At 40.5% G+C, this 20,654-nt stretch overlaps 2 protein-coding genes across 2 annotated transcripts; both read left to right on the top strand.

Moving 5' to 3' along the window:
• Window positions 1–1,161: 1,161 nt before the first annotated feature.
• Window positions 1,162–3,639, top strand: LOC115692212 (bidirectional sugar transporter SWEET1-like). The gene is made up of 6 exons (XM_030618987.2): window positions 1,162–1,195; window positions 1,510–1,546; window positions 2,160–2,255; window positions 2,819–3,098; window positions 3,209–3,328; window positions 3,451–3,639. Exons 1-6 carry the CDS (start codon window positions 1,162–1,164, stop codon window positions 3,637–3,639), a joined length of 756 nt encoding a protein of 251 aa, XP_030474847.2.
• A 7,261-nt stretch (window positions 3,640–10,900) lies between these two features.
• LOC115692188 (transcriptional corepressor SEUSS) lies at window positions 10,901–20,314 on the top strand. The gene is made up of 10 exons (XM_030618957.2): window positions 10,901–11,191; window positions 11,753–13,143; window positions 13,212–13,331; window positions 13,613–13,661; window positions 13,837–14,051; window positions 14,145–14,213; window positions 14,659–14,756; window positions 16,456–16,549; window positions 17,635–17,704; window positions 18,863–20,314. Exons 2-10 carry the CDS (start codon window positions 12,061–12,063, stop codon window positions 19,810–19,812), a joined length of 2,748 nt encoding a protein of 915 aa, XP_030474817.2. The 5' UTR covers window positions 10,901–11,191; window positions 11,753–12,060; the 3' UTR covers window positions 19,813–20,314.
• The last annotated feature ends 340 nt before the right edge of the window (window positions 20,315–20,654 follow it).

Raw genomic sequence — 20,654 nt, 5'->3', positions numbered from 1 at the left:
TAAATTGATCCATTTAATTCATATTGACTTATTATTATTTAATATTATCTTTGCGACTCATATCCTACTTGATCCGGACCCAACTTGGGCTCCAAATTATTATCAACTTTGTCCTTAAATTTGGAAAATAACATGCTAACACAAAAAAAAATTAGCAAATAAGAAATTGTTAAAATTTCTTTCGAATTAAGCTATCAGAACCCATGTCCTGTAATTTTTCTTGGTGTTAGAAATTTTATCTAATTTAGCAAGAGAGAGTAAGCCTGAAAAGATATACATGACATAAATTCAATATGATATCCAATCCACAACTATTAGTCCATGCAATTGATGATTTCTTGAAGTTCGTTTTCGGCCATCAAAATTTCCTCGGCCAAGAATTTGTGATGACTCTCACCATCACTCATCCCAAAGGCCAACCACATTGAAACACCCTTGCTTAGTCATTCCTCGCGTCGCTGAAGATACTTTTTGTTATATTATGTCTCGAATTTGAATTCTTGATCTAAATAGAAATTTCAATCCCGAATAGGACTTGTGGATTGACGTCCGAATAATAAATTATCGAAATACTTTCCACATTTGAGTTAGATCATCATAACATATGAAAATGGGATTCTACTTAATTGTTACAAACTGGAGCAAACAAAAGTAATATTAGGTTTTTGAGTTTTCAAAGTAAGTTTTCTGTGAGAGATTGTGAGATCATACTTGTTAGTTTTGATTTTTTATGTGTGATTTGGGACTTGAAAACACTTGATCAATCGAGCAACAATAATTCTGTAATTCTCCAAAATCATAATGAATTTCTTCACAGTAGGCTCTCCCTGTGAAGTAAATACCGAGAACCGAACCACGTTAATCTCTGGTATCCTTATCGTTTATCGTAATCTCCATAAATCTATTCTTCTTGCATTAGGTTTGAATTGCAAGATTATGTTAAGTTTCTTTATTATTTCATAACACTTTTATACCTTTGGCATCAGAATGATTCCCGCCACACATTCGCACTGTGCCCAACTCTTCATGGCCAGTTAGGTTTGTTTTCCCTTATTTATAGATGCCCCATTACCCTCTCTTCTCAGCTCGACTCTCGTTTCACTTTTCTCCAAATTAATTCTGATCAAACCTTAAATTACTTTTGGAGTAAAAATTAGATTCATGGGTCTTCTCCGTTTCACCGTCGGCATTTTCGGTAGGTTTGCATCTCTTCTTTTCTTTCCTAATATATTCACTTCTTTTTCCTACTCCGTAGAGATTTGATTTCCGGTGACCGGACCAATTTCGGTCACCGCAAGATGGTTTCTGGTGACCCAATATCTAATTATATCAGGCAGCTAACGAGTTTTAGTCACCAAGAGTATGTACCCTTCGCGCCGGGAAACAAATAATTGTTTTGTCGCGATTTTTGAGTCACCAAGGACCTATTTTATATATGAATCATCATCATCATCATCATGCTATTAGCACCGGTACTAATTCTCCTCTTCCCTTGGTTTTTCTCTTCAGGAAATGTAACTGCGCTTCTCATGTACTTGGCACCAACGTAAGTCGTTCCCCTAATACAGACATTGTCATACGATTTTCTTCAAATAATTTAAGGTTTGATCAGAATTAATTTGGAGAACCTAAGGTTTGATGAAAAATATTTCCTGCGAATCGTGTCCAATGCATTTTGTTTAGGTTTTTTTTTCAGTTTGATTATATGTAGAAAACCTTGTTGGATAATTCCTGTTTATAGACAACCTTGTTAGTCACATTGTTCTTGTTTATATACAAACCTTGTTTTCCTCGTTCACCTCATATGCTGTTGCAGCTCTATCAAGGTGGTTTTAACGTGATAAACGTGTACTTATCATTGGAAAGCTCAATCTAATAAAGAGTATATCCTAATATCACCTCTCACGTGTGAGCCAGACCAAGAACGAACGAGATACGTGTAATTCGACTAACAAGAGCCCCCGCAACAGCGATATAAACCGGGACAAAATTTGGCTTTGATACAACAATAAAATGTCACCCAAAAAGTTTAGTTTATCGATGAAACAGACAATATTTATGTATAAGTGAAATGGGATGCTTTTAACGCATGCGTTCTATGAGCTGATTATAACCTATTTTGGATTTGTGAGATACAATCTTGGAAAATGATCTTGTAGGATTACATTCAGGAGGATCGTACGGAGCCGCTCGACGGAGCAGTTCTCGGGCGTCCCATATGTGATCACCCTGCTTAATTGTCTTCTCTATTGCTGGTACGCTTCTAATGATGTCAGAATCGGGGCATTGTTTCGCGTTCATATCATTGTTGTCGTCTGAATTTGATTATCTTTGGTAAATGACAACGCAACCGCACAAAAAATGTCGACTCATGAACTTTTGTCGCACGTTTGGCTAACGCTCATATGTAAATCTCCTTGACGACAAAACCAATGATCAATTGCATGCTCATGTGTTTTGGCCTTTATGCGATGTCAAGAGTACAGAAAACAGCTTACTAAATTAATTCATAATTTGACATGGCAAACTTTCAAGGAATAAGTAGAGGTAAGACAAGACATTGAAACTTGACAACTATGTTGTCACTCCAAGTTGGTTATAGGTGGAGATTTTAACGATATTTTATTAAAGAAATTCGTGCATATATTCCTCTTTTTGACATATATTCGAGCAATGATTGCAAATATCGAAATTTTGAGCTGGGAAATGGAATCCTCACATGAACTATGGTAAAAAAGTGAATGGAAACTTAGAAAATGTTTACTATACATCAGTTTTTGCCATCATTTTGTTCCGGATAAAGCTTAGGTCTTCACAGGTACGGCTTGCCGTTTGTGTCTCCAAATAACCTTCTGCTATCAACCATCACCGGGATCGGAGCTGTGATTGAGTTCACATATGTGTTGGTTTTCGTCATCTACGCTCCCAAGAAGGAGAGGACCAAGATTCTGGTGCTCGTCGCTCTTGCCGTCGCCATATTCTCTACCGTCGCTCTCATCTCCTTCTTTGTTTTCCATGGAAAAACTAGGAAGCTCTTCGCCGGCGTGTTCGTCGACATTTTTGCTGTCGCCATGTTTGCTTCGCCTCTTTCGGTCATGGTAAAAGGGTTTGCAATAACCTAGTCGTTTGTGTGATTCTGAGTTAAATGCCTAATCGGAACTTTATGTATGATTTTATTACTTTGGTTTTTCTTCGTTTTTGCGCGCAGAGATTGGTGATCAAGACCGAAAGTGTGGAGTTCATGCCCTTTTTCCTATCGCTATTCGGCTTATTGTGTGCGGTTAGCTGGTCCATTTTCGGCTTGATTAATCGGGATCCTTTCGTCATAGTAAGTTAACCATCTTTATTATATAGCAATCAAATTACTTAGCCTTCTACATGCCAAGAGGTTGTAAGAACTTCGACATTACACAATTGATGTGCTAAATATGAGTAATCGTGGTGATGTAGGTGCCCAATGCACTTGGATCGGGATTAGGAGTTGCTCAGATGTCCTTATACGCAATGTACCACAAGCGTAAACATCAGCATGACAACGTCGTGAAAGATGGATCCTTGGAGACGGATTTGCAGATGCCCCACGAGAAGCAACGACCAAAAACTCATCAGCTGGAGCATGGCCGCTCTCAGAACTTATGAGGGCTTCGTGATTGTGTTCGTGCGAGAAGAAAGAGACATAGCTGTGTGCAAAATAGGTCTCGTCAAAGACGGATGTAACTTAATATTTGTGTTTGTTTTAATGTAACTAAAATGGAAAATAATATAAATAGTCTCTGAACTTTGCTCCAATGTGCAACGTGGTCCCTGAACTTTCAATTTATTTAATTTGATCCATGAACTTTAGGCCAATGTGCAATGTGATCCCTGAACTTTAAATTTATTTAATGTGATCCCTAGACTTTCGGTACATATTCAATTTAGTCTCTGGACTGCATGAAAGTGTTCAATGTTGTCCTTGAACTTGAATTAATAAAAGGACGACATTGAAAATTTTCATATAGTCCAAGGACTAAATTAAACATGTGCTAAAATAACAGGGAATATATTGCACATTAGATTAAAGTCCAGGAATCATACTAAACAAATTGAAAATTTAAAGATTATATTATATATTATGGTAAAATTCAGGGATCATTCATGTCATTATTTCTATTGACATGCATTTTTGCTAATCAATGGACAATCATTACACTAGCGGACTGGGTTGTTAAATCCAGCGATGTATAGGCAAGCTGTACCGCAAAAGCTGGATTTCCAATTCTCGTCGGCCCCTTATCGGACATTGCTTGTTCCAAAGCCCCTCTATCGTGCAATTGGGCTAGTTCTTAATTTAAATGGAATGGACTTGGCATGCCATCCAATTTGAATGACTAGTTGATCCGCAGTGTGCTCCAAACTTCCATTTACATGGGGTAAGACAAGGAGATTTTCACCAATATTTCATGCATTGTCGGGTCCATAACGCTCAACGGCACTCCATCAATTTGTCAACCCTAGAAACGTTATCGATCGTGTTGTTTGTAATCAACCTAAACATGTACACGCACAAAAAGAATTGAGATGTTTTTTTATCATTTGCGTGGTAAATCAACATATTCAATTACCCATCCAAATGGTTCTTACATTTTTTTTCTAGAGAAAATTGTATTCATTGCTCAAAAGAATATATAAGAAGTACAAAGATTTTTATAGCAAGAAAATTGAAGCAAAACAAAGCCAAATCCAAAAAACAAAGAGGATCAACTCCAAAAAACAAAAAGGATCAACAGAGTACCGGCAGGGTGAAGCACACACTCATTTCATAAAAACGGATCTGTCAAGCAAAATAATTAGCGACTGATTACTGGATCTTGTATCGTCGTTAGTGATAAGCATACACCAGAAATTCATTCTCTGATAACTATGGGGTTGCTAGTTGGCAGTGTGCGCCTAGATTCAACTTTTTCTACACCATCGTTGTACGGAGACAATCAAAACTTGTTCAATAATTATATCTAACTTTTGGAAGAGCAAATCTGAGTAGTTTAGCAAGATACCAGAAATTCTACGATCGCCATTGAAATTGGAGGTAGAGGATATGTACATAGACAGAGCATGGGATATCGAATCCCCAAAAATATTATTAAACTCTCAAATCTAAATCGGGAGTGAATAGCTCCTAGATCTAAAACTAAATCAAGGGAGTTCAAATGTTGAGATCTAGAACTAGACCGGGAGAAAAGAGTTCTCGGATCTAGATCGGGAGGGAAGAAAAAATAAGAAAAGAACAAGAAAACTTAAACAAAATCAACAAGAAAGAGAGGGGAGGGTGAGACTAACTCAAATCCTCCCCCATGGCTCAAGGTTGAAGAGGCCGATGGAGAAAGAAGAGAGAGGAGTAGAAAAAGACTTGCTGCTTGTCCAACTTTTAGGCTGCTTGTCCAATGAGTGTTACATTTAAATAGTAACATCTCATAACTAAACTTGGGATGCACGACCAAAACTACCGTGACCCTCCGATGATTGTATCCTCTTTCAATACCAACAGCTTAACCCTCCACACGAGACACTCTCACGCCTAATAGCGGAGCACTGTCACACTCCACCGATTAGAGAGTTTGTTGCTGGCGATTAGCCTCGTCGTAGTGAAAACGCTCTATTTGTGCGCGCCCACACATGCATGGACACGCTTTGAAAATACGATTTCAGATGAATACATAATTAGCGAATTTGGATTATGCATTCCTGTTTGCATATAAAAAAATTAAAATTTCAAGCAATTAAAGTTTCTAGGGAAATTTACCCAAAAAGTCATAAACCTATTGTACTTATATCAGTCCTAAACTTTTTTAATTTGGTCAATTTAGTCGCAAAACTTTTGACGATTTGCCAATTCAGTCACAGACATTTCAATTGTACTAATTTGTTCTAATTTTTTTTTTGATGATTTGTCAATTTTGACTGAAAATTGCTGATTAGGTAATTTTTTACTTTTTTCTTTTTTTCTCTATTTTCCCTAACCCTAGGCGGAAGACGGCTGTGACGCCCTCACCTAGGCCAGGCGAGGGTTGGGCAACGACCTCGCCAGCCCAGGGTTAGAAAAGAAAAAAGGAAGAAGTGTATTAGGAGATCATAAAACTTGTCAGGAAAATACAATTGAGTCCTAAAACTTACAAAAAGTTCAATTAAGTCTAAAAACTTGTCAAATTGATACAATCGAGTCATTTCGTTAAATCCGTTCAACTTGGCTAATAAAAATGCCAATGTGGCTTCTTTTCAATATTTTCTCTTCCTTACGTGGTAATGAAGCGGCTAAAAAATGAAACATAAGGTTAAAACAACATTGTGGGCAGCAACGCCATCCCCACTCTCGTCGGCCCTTCACGGCAATGGTGGGGCGGCGGCAGCGAGGGCTGCAAGCCTTAGACACTAGTTCCCCAACTTTTTTTTTTAAATCTTTTTAAAATTTAGCTTATTTTTAAATCTAATTTAAATAAAATTTCTATTACAAATTAGATTTGGACCAAAACGACATCGTTTTAACCTTAGATTTCATATTTTAGCCACGTCAATGTCACGTAGGAGAGAGAAGACATTTAAAAAAAGTCATATCAGCATTTTTTCTTAATTAAGTTAGATGGAGTTAACTGAGGGTGTACAAAAGAATCGGGAACCGAACCAAACCGGCCCGGAACTAGCGGTTTCCATGGGGATCGGTCCAATTCTCGATTCCAATTTACTGGAACCAGTGAGCACTGGTTCGTTCTCAATTCCAAGCGTAGAATCGTCTACCTATCCACCTGAACCAGACCAGTATATATATATTTTTTAAAAATTTCATGCTGTAGTCATATTGTGATATCTGCTTATTTCGCATGAAGTAATATGCTTGCACAGAGTCCGATGATTCCGAAAGCTGACAAGGAAAACACTTATTAGATGAAGTGATGAAATATTTCTTCGAAGAATGGCTTCTAGTTTGCTTCCCTATGTGTTCGCGTAGAATTAGTATTTTTTTTTATTAATTGTGTGATGAAACCAAAGATGTACCCACATATAAACTAGGTTCACCGTGATATTGATTGGCGAATGCAATTTTGTAGAAATTGGAGACCGGGCGCGTCCGATTCCCGGGTTGGTCAATGGAACCAACAGGTGATTCTAGGTTCTAATTTTTCGAAACCAGTCCTCAGTGGGTGGTTCCCGGTTCTAGGGTGGGAACCGCCCACCTGGACCATACTCATCTCTAGAGTTAACGAAAGAACTCGATTGCACAAATTTAATAAGTTTTAGGACATGATTGCAGTTCTTGTAATTTTTAGGGCTTTATTGCACATTTGTGACAAGTTTTAGGACTGCCAATGCACTTATCCAAAAAAAAAAGATGAAAAAAAAAGAAAAGAAAAATTGAAACGAAAAGAATAAAAAAATTAGAAAAGTTTAAAAAATTATCTACGTCAATGTCGGCCGTGACACCCGGCATTGATTAGATTGCCACGTTAGTGATTTCCAACCAAAATTAATCAGAAGGACTAAATTAGTAAATCGTCAAAAAGTTTAGGACTAAATTGGCTAAATTAAAAGGTTTATGATCGAATTGACACAATACAATAGGTTCATGACTTTTTCGATAATTTTTCCAAAATTTATATATATAGATTATGATTTCTGACTCAATATGAGAACAGGACTAGACAAAACTTGAATGTAGGTGATCCTAGGAAGCTCCTTTCCAAGATGATGAATTTGAACGGACGCATCTATTATGTTTAGGGATCTAGAAATAATGTCTTGTTGGAGGGTGTTCCTTCTTTTGTCAATAATGGAGTCAATTTGGTAAAGTGTTCTGTTTAGTCCAAGATTAAGTATTTTGGAGGTATCCGAATTTCATCAAAGTTTTGACAAATCTTTCTTATTCTTGTCGGTCTATATGCATGTGTAAGATCATCTTCGATGAGCTTGCAATGACAATTACCTCTGCCCACGTTTGAGTTTGAACTGAAATGGAAATAGGCCATTTAATAAAACAAAGATTATTTGAGAATTAATCATGTTGTGCGCCCTCACTATGCCGAAAGGTGATTTTATTAATAAAATACAAATAACAATAAGGGATATTTTACACATGCAGCCTTTACCAAAAGATGCATTTTCGTAATCACCAATCTCTCGTTAATCCCTACGTGGCACAATTAGAGCCGATTGTGTCCATTGCCGATATAGACGGAAAAAATCTAGAAAAAGGTCATTCTTTCTCAATGCGTCGGGATGTTACCTTTTCCTAACAAATTGCATGGGCAAATTTGCCGGTTCGACTCGATGTGCGATGTCGGATCATCGGCAATCCGACGGCTCAGAAAATCCTTTGCACACACAAAAAAGAAGATCCTACGTGGCCTGGTCCACTTGTGTTCCGTTGCCGATATAGATAGAACGGTTCAGAAAGGATCACCCTTTCAAAATGTGATCCGACTTGGCACGATTAAGGTAGCTCGTGTTCAATTGTCGATATAGAGAGAACCGCCCAAGAAGAATCACCCTTTCTAAATGCGTTGAGATATTACCTTTTTTGGACAAATTGCATGGGCAGAGTCGCCAGTTCGACTCGATACGCATTGTCGGATTATTGTTGATCCAATGGCTCACAAAATCCTTTCAACACAAAAAAAAAAAAAAAGACCCTACGTGGCACGATCAGGGCCGCTAGTATTTCATTACCGATATAGACGAAAAAGTCCAAAAAAGTTCACTCTTTCTAAATGTGTCCACCGGCATATTACCTTTTTCGGACAAATTGCACGGGCAGATTTACCAATTCAACTAGATACACAATGTCACATTGGCGATTGGACGGCTCACAAAATCCTTTCCACACACATGAAAAAAGGAAGACCCTACGTGGCACGATCAGGGTTGCTTGTGTTCCATTGCCGATATAGATCGAAAAGTCCAAAGAAAGACGAGTCTTTCCAAATGCGTTCAGGATATTACCTTTCTTACGGACGAATTGCTTCCACACACAAAAAAGAAGACCCTACGTGGCATGGCCAGGGCCGCTTGTGTTTCATTGCCGATATAGACGGAAAAAGTCCAAAAAAGTTCACCCTTTCTAAATGCATCCACCGGGAGATTACCTTTTTCGGATAAATTGCACGGGCATATATGCCAATTCGACTAGATACACAATGTCTCATTGGCGATCGGACGGCTTACAAAATCCTTTCCACACACACAAGAAAAGGAAGACCCTAGGTGGCACGATGAGGGCTGCTTGCGTTCTATTGCCGATATAGACCAAAAAGTCCAAAGAAAGACCAATCTTTCCAAATGCGTTCGGGATATTGCCTTTCTTACGGACGAATTGCTTCCACACACAAAAATATGGGGCAGAGCCAGGGCTGCTTATGTTTCATTACTGATATAGATGAAAAAGTCCAAAAAAGTTCACCCTTTCTAAATGTGTCCACCGGGATATTACCTTTTTCAGACAAATTGCACGGGCAAATTCGCCAATTCGACTAGATACATAATGCCTCATTGGTGATCGGACGGCTCACAAAACCCTTTCCTCACACACAAAAAAGGAAGACCCTATGTGGCATGATCAGGCTCGATCAAGCTGCTTGCGTTCCATTGCTGATATAGACCGAAAAGTCCAAAGAAAGATCAGTCTAGGGCTGCTTGTGTTTCATTACCGATATAGACGGAGTCCAAAAAGGTTCACCCTTTCTAAATGCGTCCACCGGGATATTACCTTTTTTGGACAAATTGCACTAGCAAATATGCCAATTCGACTCAATACATAATGTCTCGTTCATTGGCGATTGGACGGCTCACAAAATCTTTTCCCCACATAAAAAAAAGGAAGATCCTATGTGGCACGATCAGAGCTACTTGCGTTCTATTTCCAAAATAGACTGAAAAGTCCAGAGAAAGATCAGTTTCCAAATGTGTTCGGGATATTACCTTTCCTAGAGACGAATCGCTTCCACACACAAAAAAACGAAAACCCTACGTGACACGGCCAAAGTCATTCGTGCACCATTCCTGATATAGACAGCACGGCCCGAAAAAAGGATCGCCCTTTCTAAACGCATCGGGGATATCACCTGTTCTGGACGAATCATTTCCGCACACGAAACGGGAACCCCCCGCGTGGCATGATAGGGGGCCGCTCGTGCCCCCATCGCCAAAACAGGCAAGAAAAATCCGGAGAGACCGCCCTTTCCAAATGTGTCCCCGGAGGGAAACCCGAAATCCGGGACGACGAGAACTGGGGCAAGCTCGCTAGGTCCAACTCGACCGAGCGGGTCGGCCCGGCCCGGCCCGGCCCCGATCCGACGGCTCGCAAAATCCACTCCCCCCCTCCCCTCCCCTCCCCGCCCCTCCCCTCCCACACACCCACGCCCACACCCACGCCCACACACGATCTCCTGCAAGCATGCTACCTGGCAGAAGGAGAGGGGATGAGATGAGATCAGATCGGCGGAGGTGAAATGCGACCGCGCACGCGCGCACGGGTGGGCTTGGGGGGGGGGGGGAGATATTTCTACACATGGCAACATAACGTAAAATGATGGAACCTGAGTTTTTTCTCTTTTTTGCCCCCCCTTTCTTTTCCTCCCCCCACAGAGAAAGACAGAGAGAGAGAGAGATCGCAGAGAAGAGGAAAAAGGAATACCGTTTGACTTCCACCCCTCCCCCTCCCTCTCTATATCTTTAGAGAGAGAAGTGAAAGAAGAGGGAGAGAGAGAGAGAGAGAGAGATTGAATCCGATTGAAGGAAGCTTTGACGTCCGCAAGGACACCCCCACACACACTCTCTCGAAGGGAGGAGAGGGAAGGGGGGGGGGGACGCTTTCTCTCTCTACTTTCTCTCTCTAAGCCTGCCGAGCCCCCGTCTCGAAGAAGAAGAAGAAGGGGGGAGGAGAGGACGAAGGAAGAAGGAAGGGAAGGGAAGGAAGGAAGGAAGGAAGGAAGGAGCGCCGCGTCACTGCGACGACGACGAGGAAGAAGAAGAAGAAGAAGCAGCAAAGCGGGAAGATGTGGTGAAGAAGCAAAGCGGGAGAGCTGTGAAGTAGCGGGGTGAGGGGATATCCGCGCGTGCTTTCGCCTCGGGGGGTTTTCCGGCTCGTCCGCGGCGAGGGCTCGTTGAGGAGGAGGCCCGAGGTTGTTCCTCTCGCTTGCCTCTTGGCGCAAAATTTTCGGCTGCGGTGAGTCTTCTAGGCTCCCTCCCTCTTTTTGCGAATGTGGGGCTCGCTCGCCGTGATGGCGGGCGCGGCGCTCGTTTTTCCGGACCACCAGATCGGTGATTCGAGTGGGTCGAGTCTCGATCGAGGCTTGGTCTTTAAGCCGGCTTCGCCGATTGCGTCCCGCGTTCAGTCGGGGCGCGGGTTTTCGGGCTTCAATGGGTTTTCTGTACCGGTGGGAGCTCCCAATTCGGTATGCGGGAGTGGGAGTTTCTCTGATGTTGTTGGGAGACTGTAAGTTTTCAGCTTGAGCTTGTGAGTGACGATGGGTGGGTTCTTGAAGGGGCGGTTGCTTGATTTCCCGTTCTTCTGGGTTGAATTTGTGGCGCGGGCCAATCGAATTGGTTCCCCGTCGTCGCGGGTGGAGTGAATTGTTGGGGGTCTCTGCGAGGGTTTTAGGTTTGGAATGTAGCTTAATTGAGATTAATGTCTTTATCTGACCAGCGTAGCTGAAAAACCGGTAAAAAGGTTTTGGCTTGGTGAGGGAATTTGACGAACTAACGTTTTCTTGATAATCTTTTCCAGAGGTTCATTCGAAAGCTGGTCGGAGATTTCTCTGTCTCGTGAAGATGGCGGAGAATGTTTAGAGATGAAGTTTGTTTCTTCGGAATCGGCTTTGGTGGCCATGGCGTGCGTTTGGTAGGCCTCGACTCAAGGCTGTATGCTCAGGCATGAAGAAGACGGGTTTCCTCCTCCATTCTTGAAGGGCGTCACTAAATGCTTCTTGCTTTTAGCTTAAAATTGGGTCTGCAAGCCAAGTCCTGTAATTAATTTTACTCATATCCGAGCTATTTTCTGTTTGCGATAAGTCTTATTAAGGGTGAGTTTAGAAGATGGTACTTTCGGGACCACCCACTCCAGCCAATGGGTCCCAGTCCATTTCGCCTTCGCTTCTGCGATCAAATTCAGAATTGTTAGGAGGAGAAGCTGCCGCATTGCCTTCCCAGTCAACATTCTCTTCTCTTGTTTCACCGCGTTCTCAGCTTAGTAATGTGAATATGCTTAATGCATCTTCCCTGCTCAACCAGTCATTTGCAAATGGTGGTTCAAACCCCATGATTCCTTCTTCCGGAAGTGGCCAGAGAGTGGGTATCGATATGAAGGCCGAGTTGGATCAGTTAGCGAATGTTGGTAATGGGATGAACTTTGGATTGTCCAACATGACCAATACTGGCACTTCTAGTCAATATCAGGGACAATTTTCTAATCCTTCTGGCAGTCAGTTGATACCGGATCAAGCCCAGTCTCAACAACTTGAACAGCAAAATTTCCAGCAATGTCAGCAACCAATGCAACAGTTTTCTTCCCCTCAACATGCCCAGCAACATCAGCAGCATCAACTCCAACAATACCGGGCAGTTCGTGGAGGGTTAGCTGGTGTAGGACCTGTCAAGCTGGAACCACAAACAGGCGGGGAGCAACATGGACAGCAACTTCAGCAGCCCAATTTACAGTCACTAAGGAATCTGGCTCCTGTGAAACTGGAGCCACAACAGATTCAGAGCATGAGGAACTTGGCTTCTGTGAAAATGGAACCTCAACACTCAGACCAGTCACTTTTTCTCCACCAACAGCAACAGCAGCAACAGAATCAGCAGCAGCATCAACACCCGCAGCAGCAGCATCAACACCCGCAGCAGCAATTGTTGCATATGTCCAGGCAGAATTCACCGGCTGCTGCTGCTGCACAGATTAATCTTCTGGAGCAACAAAGATTTTTGCAGATGCGGCAGCAGCAGCAGCATCAACAGCATCAACAGCAACTATTGAAGGCAATGCCTCAGCAAAGAGCTCAGGTAGCACAGCAGTTTCAGCAGAGCATCCCTATGAGGTCCCCTGTAAAATCAGTTTATGAACCTGGAACATGTGCAAAACGTCTGACGGACTACATGTATCGGCAACAACGTAGACCTGAGGTAATGTACCTTAAATGGAGAGCTTTATTGAGTCTATGAGGTCTTATACTGATTAATCTATTCTATAGGACAACCATATTGATTTCTGGAGAAAATTTGTTGCCGAGTATTTTGCTCCCAATGCCAAGAAAAAATGGTGTGTTTCTATGTATGGAAGTGGCCGGCAGACAACCGGAGTTTTTCCTCAGGTATGCAAACTGACGCCATCTTTAACTTGGTTCTGGTCTATAAACGCAATACTCTAACCTATTTTCTAGCTGGTGATTAATAATGAAGATCTGATCGATTGTGGTCCTTGACGTTCTCATTTACCGAGGATAGTCATTTCCTCAGAGCTCTGAGGAGTGATTTCACCCTTTTTCCAAATATTTTTGTTCACGCTGTTCTCTTTTTGGTGAATGATAAGTCTTGATGTACCTATGGTTAATGGTTTTTAAGGAACTAGTGGAATTAATGTCTACCTTTACAGGATACATGGCACTGTGATATATGCAATCGCAAGCCTGGTCGTGGCTTTGGTAAGTTTCATTCTGCTTTAGGTGCTAGTTTTCAGGTGTCATTTTCATTATCTCTTGAACTCTGATGTCTTTTTTGCATTGAATTTTTACTCCCACAGTCAGTTTCCGTGTGTATTATTTTGACATTGTTATGAGCTCTGGCCATTGCTGATGTGGATATTTTTCTTACTTTCAGAGGCAACTTTTGAGGTCCTTCCCAGGCTTTTCAAAATAAAATATGAAAGCGGTACTTTGGAAGAACTTCTGTATGTCGATATGCCATGTGAATATCCGATTGCGTCAGGCCAAATTGTATTGGACTATGCAAAAGCTATTCAAGAAAGTGTCTTTGAGCAGCTTCGTGTTGTCCGTGAAGGTCAACTTCGGGTTGTTTTCTCTTCAGACCTGAAGGTGGCAAATCTATATGATCTTCTTGAACCTTTTTAGATCTAACTTCTCCAAGGTGGAAAATTTTACATCTGTTTTGTTTCTCAAAACTTCCAGATATGTTCATGGGAATTTTGTGCACGTCGTCACGAAGAGCTTATTCCACGAAGACTATTGATTCCTCAGGTTATGTATCAGCTAGATTTTATGCTCAGTAGCATGTTAAAATCTTGTTTGGTGTTGGCATTAGTAGCTTTGATTTGGGTGTGTTTTCTGCATGCTTTTTCTATTTGCCTTTTCAAGTGTTTTTTTGCGAAAGGTACTTTAGATAAGTATAGTCGAAGTTTTACTCTTGTAGGTATATAGTTGCTAATTTAGAGATGATTTGGCCGAACTGAGGTACGTTAATTTGACGTCAGGTAAGTAAGCATTCATAACATTTCAAGTCAATGGACATTCCTTTGGTAGATGTAGCAGAAGAAGATCTCTTGGGACCATTTGGATGTTTTGTGATTATACTTTTTATGCTTCCATGTAATTAGATGAGTAGTTGTACTCACATTTACTTTAATCAAGTAACTTAAATGGTCATATCATTTTTGTGGTTACTGACTGTTAGCTATGTATGCAGGTTAGCCAGCTGGCAGCGGCAGCTCAAAAGTACCAGGCAGCCACTCAAAATGCATCATCTGGTTTATCTGTCCCAGAGCTGCAAAATAATTGTAACATGTAAGGCTTCTTGGTTATATCGGCCTCCTGTTGAATATAACTGAGAGATCTGTCATTAGATTGACTTTACATATTACTGTCCAAAATTAGCAGTGATGCCTGCATTAGGGCCAAAAGCAAATTGCAAGAGCAGGAGCTACCTCCTCTAGCCTGTGACTTGGTCTTGTTGCTTTAGATTGGAGATATATGTTTTAATAAGTGTTAAGTTTCGAGACATGAACCGTCAGAAACTGTAAAATTGTAAAATGTCTGAAACTAATATGTTTGATCTATACGAAATAATAATTCCTCAGGGGACTATGTGCTGTGTTATTTGCAACTTATTGTTAATTTTTGTTATGGAGGAAATAAATATGTTTGATAACACTTCTAAGCGTACTTGAAAAATACCAAGAATATCAAATCTAACTGTTCCACCGACATTTTCAGCTTTGGGTTTATATGTCCAGGGAGCAAAAGAAAATGTGTAGATTTTATCAGTAGTGACTGACTTTGGGGTAACTTTCACTTAGGTCATCGAAATACTTTTTTTAAGCCAAATGCACCTTACCTTACAAACCCTTTCACCTGTTACATCCTCCCAATTATCCTGATTATAATTGATATTCTTATTGATTTGCCTGGCATTAGATTCTGACACAGTGCCTGATGGTGCCACGAGCAGCACAGGCGCTACATAAGCACACACCGAAGAAAAGAAAATAACGCACTTGCATAGTCGCCTCAGCTTTTGGTCATAAATTGGCTTGAAAATGGTCAAAGTGCAACAATTAAAAGGATTTAAAAGTTTAATGTATTATATTAAGGAATTGAAATTCATTTGATATTAGTGAAAGTCTGAGCAGAGTACAATATAATTTACCCAGCAAATACTTGTTAAATGGAATTGAAATTTGAAAGCTACCTGTAATTCTTATCTCAAAAGCTAAAAGAAAAGTTAAAGCTGACAGTTGATTTACTCGTGATAAGAAAACTAAATCTTCAAATAAATCTGAAACAGCAACACCCATCTGTGCTGGCCATGTAATGTCATTAAGTTACTCAATTTGCTGCAAATCTTTAAATCAAAAAGTAACTCAAATCTTCTACAAGATTTTCCAATGCATCAAATTTGTCATTGCTTTTGTCGCTGTATGGAGAATTTTCTGTTAACTAACCTGCTGACAGCAATTGTAAGTTTCTAGTTAGTATATATTGGTGTCAATGCCGAAAGAATTTGATTTATGGACGGAGACCTCATCAATGTTGGAGAACCCTTATCATGACAAGCTTTAGTCCCATTCCCTGATGTTGAGTACAAGTACTTGATTAAAATTAGCCTAGACAGCACTAAAATCTTGGAACAAACTGCAAGCACTCAAATTCTGTGCACAACTATATGTACGAGTAAATCTTACTGCAAAAGTTTGTTTTCTGACTGCTCTTTGGCTGCTTGAGGCATATAAAACTTCGTTTTGCCCTCTGTACGCCTACTTAAAAGTGATTGTTGACAAAGTGACAAGGTGATGATCTTTACGTTCATATGGGTGAATTGATCTGTTGCTTATCAACGATCTTAAAGTAAGTTATGTTCGCCTCATGTATTTTGTGTATCTCTCTGTTGAGAGCTATTGGGTGGTCTGTGTTTGACCTTTTTATTGGTAGCCATTTGTTGAGTGCATAAATGCTTGACATTTCTACTACTGTTTTGATGTAATAGGTTTCTTTCATCGGCTCGGCAATTGGCAAAAGCTCTTGAAGTTCCTTTAGTGAATGACTTAGGATATACAAAGAGATATGTGAGGTGTCTTCAGGTTGTCCCTTATACTCTTCTCGGTTCCATGTTTAATGTTTGTTGTCTTTGCACATTTTGAGAATTACCCTTATTGCTTTCTGGTACTGTGTATAATTTGGTGTTGACAATGCATAAGTGAGGATATTGGCCATTGTGCATTGAGATATCTGGCTGTCTCCTGTTACTTTTGCTATGCTTTTCTCCTTCTTGTAAACCTTCCAAAGAGGTCAATTATAAACAGTCCTCCAAAGTGGATAATCTCGTGAATTCAATTTTGTTAATAGTTACCTTTCCTCTCTACAATTCCTTGGGAAGAGAAAATAGTATGGCCTGGCTGTTCCTGGTGATGTTAAACGGCGGCTTGTTTCCTGGGAAGTGCAAAATTTATGTTCTTGAGCTTCTTGTGGCTGAACATGAAAAACTTTATGTTGTACTTTTTAAGCCTTTTCATAAATCATCATCTGGGACAGTGTTTAGTGTTCCTTGCTGGGTCAAATTTCATGATTCAAAAGTAATATTATGCTGAATATTGTTTTTAAGCATAGTTGAGTACCTGCTACCTCAGTCTTATGCAGTGAAATTCTTTTACATAATTGTCTTTGAAAGGCTTATTTTGGCAACTGGTGATTTTGCTGTGCTGCACTATGGGACTCAAAAGTATTAGGGTGTATTTGGTTGACTTTTATTTCTCGGAGAAGTTCTTTTTTATAAGCAAGGCAGGTATATTAAAGAGCCTCCCTTTACAACCTAGGAGTTAGAAAATATCCTAGAAATTCAGAAAGAGACTTGGAAAAAGTCCTTTTCACTTTCTTGTCCAAATAAAAAATTAATGGAGAAATTTAAAGTGGTTTGAACATCATGTTTATATGTTTTTAAAAGTTTTGAGGTGTTTATCATCAAAAGGAATGTTAAGATTTCATGCCTTTGTTACTGACTATCCTTAAATAAGATCCAAAAATGGTGATGATCCGCATGGATTTACAATATTCATGTTAATTGACCTCAAGATAGACAACTTTGGTTGGGATGTGTAATTAGGAAATATTCGATAACTAAATCACTTGAACTCCATTGAATTCCTCACCTTTTGGATGCACATTGCAGATATCAGAAGTGGTCAATTGCATGAAAGATCTAATTGATTACAGCCGACAAACGCAGACTGGGCCTATGGGTAAGCTCCTTCGTTTCTTATTGTCCTCTTTAGCTTTCCATATCATTGCCAGAACATTTAATATGAGGATTGGGGGGGGTTGTTGGGTGTTTAGATAGCGAAGAAATGCTCATGAAACTGCTGCTTTATCCTGTGTTGTAATGCAAAAGTTGGTCAGGTACTGTCCTCGAGGACACAAAAATGTCATCAGCTATCCTGACACCTTTTCAAAAGCATAATGTTCTCTAGCAATATACAATTACCGTTTGTTTACAGTTTGGTGGCAATCCTCCATGTATAGTGTAGTGTAATTGGTTTTTTATCAATAACGTGTTTAGTGAGAGAATAGTTGAAGCTGCAGGATTGTCATCGATGCATGGTTTAGAAGGTATTTTTAAAAGTTTGACAAACTTGAATGAATTATTCATTTGAGAACAGAAGATTTTATAATCTTTGGAACTATGGCCTATGTCTTATAGTTATAGGTTGTAGTCCTGTTGGTGTTGGAAGCCATGAAGATTGGATACCTCAATATGTGTTGTTAAGTTTGTACACTTAACCTTAAAAATCTTCTTGATCTCATCCATTTTGTATGTGATGTGTCTTGCTGCTACATGGAGTGTTTGTGTACTGGTGTGTGCGTGTGTAGCGCTATTTTTTGGAGTTCCTAAATCATGTGAACTTGAGTTTGAGTCACTATTAGCGTTTTCTTTTCTTTTTCTTTGCTGAGCTACAAGTGATAAAGAAGACTAATAGCCTTCTCTCTCAATGATGAATGCCACACGTAGAGACTCAATTTGAAATTCTTTGAATACGATAAACAATGACTGTATTTGGAAGAAAGAGAAATGACATGCCTAAGTTGTAACATACTTCTGTGACTCTGAAGGTAAGAGTATGGTAGAAGAATTTTTTTTTCAGAGTAGAGAATCAAAGGTGAGTTTTAAAAATTAAAAATGACAAGAAAAATGACAAGTTGGTGGGAGGGCGTCATGGTACGCTTCCAACTTTAAGAAAGATTCTGTGGACTCCTGGTCATATAAAAAGGAAAACTAAAAAGAACTCACTGTATGCCCACTTGGTTACCCAATTTTTTTATAAATTTATTCATGAAACGCAGTATTGGCTGCTGTTGGTTTGCAATAAAAATTTACATTACTTTTCTTCTTTGGCTCTCAGAAAGCTTGGCCAAATACCCTCGGAGGAGCAGTGCTTCAACTGGGGTTCATAGTCAAGCTCACCAATCTGAGGAGCATTCGCAGCAGCAGGCACACCAACAGCAGCAAACAGTGTCACAGAATGCAAACAATGATCGGAACAATGTTCAGGCTCCTTCTGTGCAACTAGGTGCTACTGACTGTTCTAGAGCTGTAAACAACACAGCCTCTACTTCTGCAACTGGCAATGCCATACCTGGCCTTCTCCATCAAAATTCCATAAACTCGAGACAGCAAAGTTCGATTAGCAATTCAGGCAGTCCATATGGAAGTAGTGGTCTTCAGATCCCATCCCCTGGTTCCTCCACAACATTGCCACCGGCTCAACCCAATAATCCTTCGACTTTTCAATCACCTACACATTCCTCGGGCAATAATCCTGCACACAGTAATGGCGGTTTGTCAGCTCCGAATCACATTAGTACTGTGAACTCATCTGCAAAAGTGTCTCCTCATAATGGTGAGGTCGAACCAAATGATTCCCAGAGTTCTGTGCAGAAAATTCTGCAAAAAGTGATGTCAGGCCAAATTAACAGTGGGGGGGCTATTGTTGGTGTTGGTTCATTGGGAAATGATGTGAAACATGTGAATGGGAGTTTGCCAACCAGCTCTAATACAGGCCTTAGTACTTCTTCCAACAGCTTGCTGGGGAACGGGATGGCCCACAGCTCTAATATGGGAGGCGCTGTGTATGGCAACATGGCTGCAGGAATAGACTCATCTGCCATGGCCAATGGAGTGAGAGCTGTGATGGGAAACAACTCCTTCATGAATGGAAGAGGAGTAGCCCCTATGATTCGAGATCAGAGTATGAATGGTAACCAACAGGATTTGAGTAACCAACTGCTTAACGGGCTCAGGGCTGGGAATGGCTTCAATAATCTTCAGTATGATTGGAAACCGTCCCCCTGAAGGCTCTGCTAAATCACGTCGATTTTTCGGGTTGTGGCTGTAGCTGCTTGTGCAGAAAGTGAAGATGAGAATGGCTGAAATTACTACAGGCCCTCGGGACATGGTAATACAAGGTCAAAGTACTTCCAAGTTTTCACTTGCTGATTCTACCGATTTCGGAGGAAGGACGGGATATGACATATTATCCATTGTTAGAGCACTATCACATTGAGTGAGTTGCTTCAGTATCACTCCAAATTCTGGTATGTCATTTTATAGAGTTGATGATTGGCGCTAACCGCCCAGCGAAGGGCGGAGTTGGAATGGAGGAAATGGAGATCTTTGGTGGAACTCCTTGTATTACCTACGTCAAACACTTAATTCGTCTGAGTGTTTCTCTCTGAGTGTACATATCCATGGCTGCCTTGAAGCATCCTGGAATGACCTCAAATGTTCAATTTTGACATTGTCTGATCCGTTTTTTTTTCTCCGTAATATAACATACCTTGTCTAAAAGCTCAAATTTACGGAGTACCGAGTTTCCCATTTCTCCATGGCCTCTTCTCGTTTTTGTCTTGATTTCCAGCTTGGTTCTGCATTAATAAAACGATCATGATGGTGTCTTATCGATGATTGTTATTGGGCGAACACAATTTCAAATGCCATCTGAGCTAATATGTGACGCACCAATTTGATGCGTTCTTAAGTTGGGAGTCTTGATTCTCGAAAACTTCCGCATTCAGACGGTCGGGCCCATTGTGATAATATCAACTTGCGAAATTGGCAACTTGACAAGTGAACCTCTTCTTTCTATTGGTCCTGATCGTATGGCAATGTCATGCCAATGTTGAGGGAAATGTACT

This window comes from Syzygium oleosum, unplaced genomic scaffold (assembly GCF_021117445.2).
Source record: "Syzygium oleosum isolate NSW1041296 unplaced genomic scaffold, Sole_v2.1 Sole_v2.05, whole genome shotgun sequence".
NCBI classification, from domain to species: Eukaryota; Viridiplantae; Streptophyta; class Magnoliopsida; order Myrtales; family Myrtaceae; genus Syzygium; species Syzygium oleosum.
This window is presented reverse-complemented; position numbering and strand designations above follow the sequence as displayed.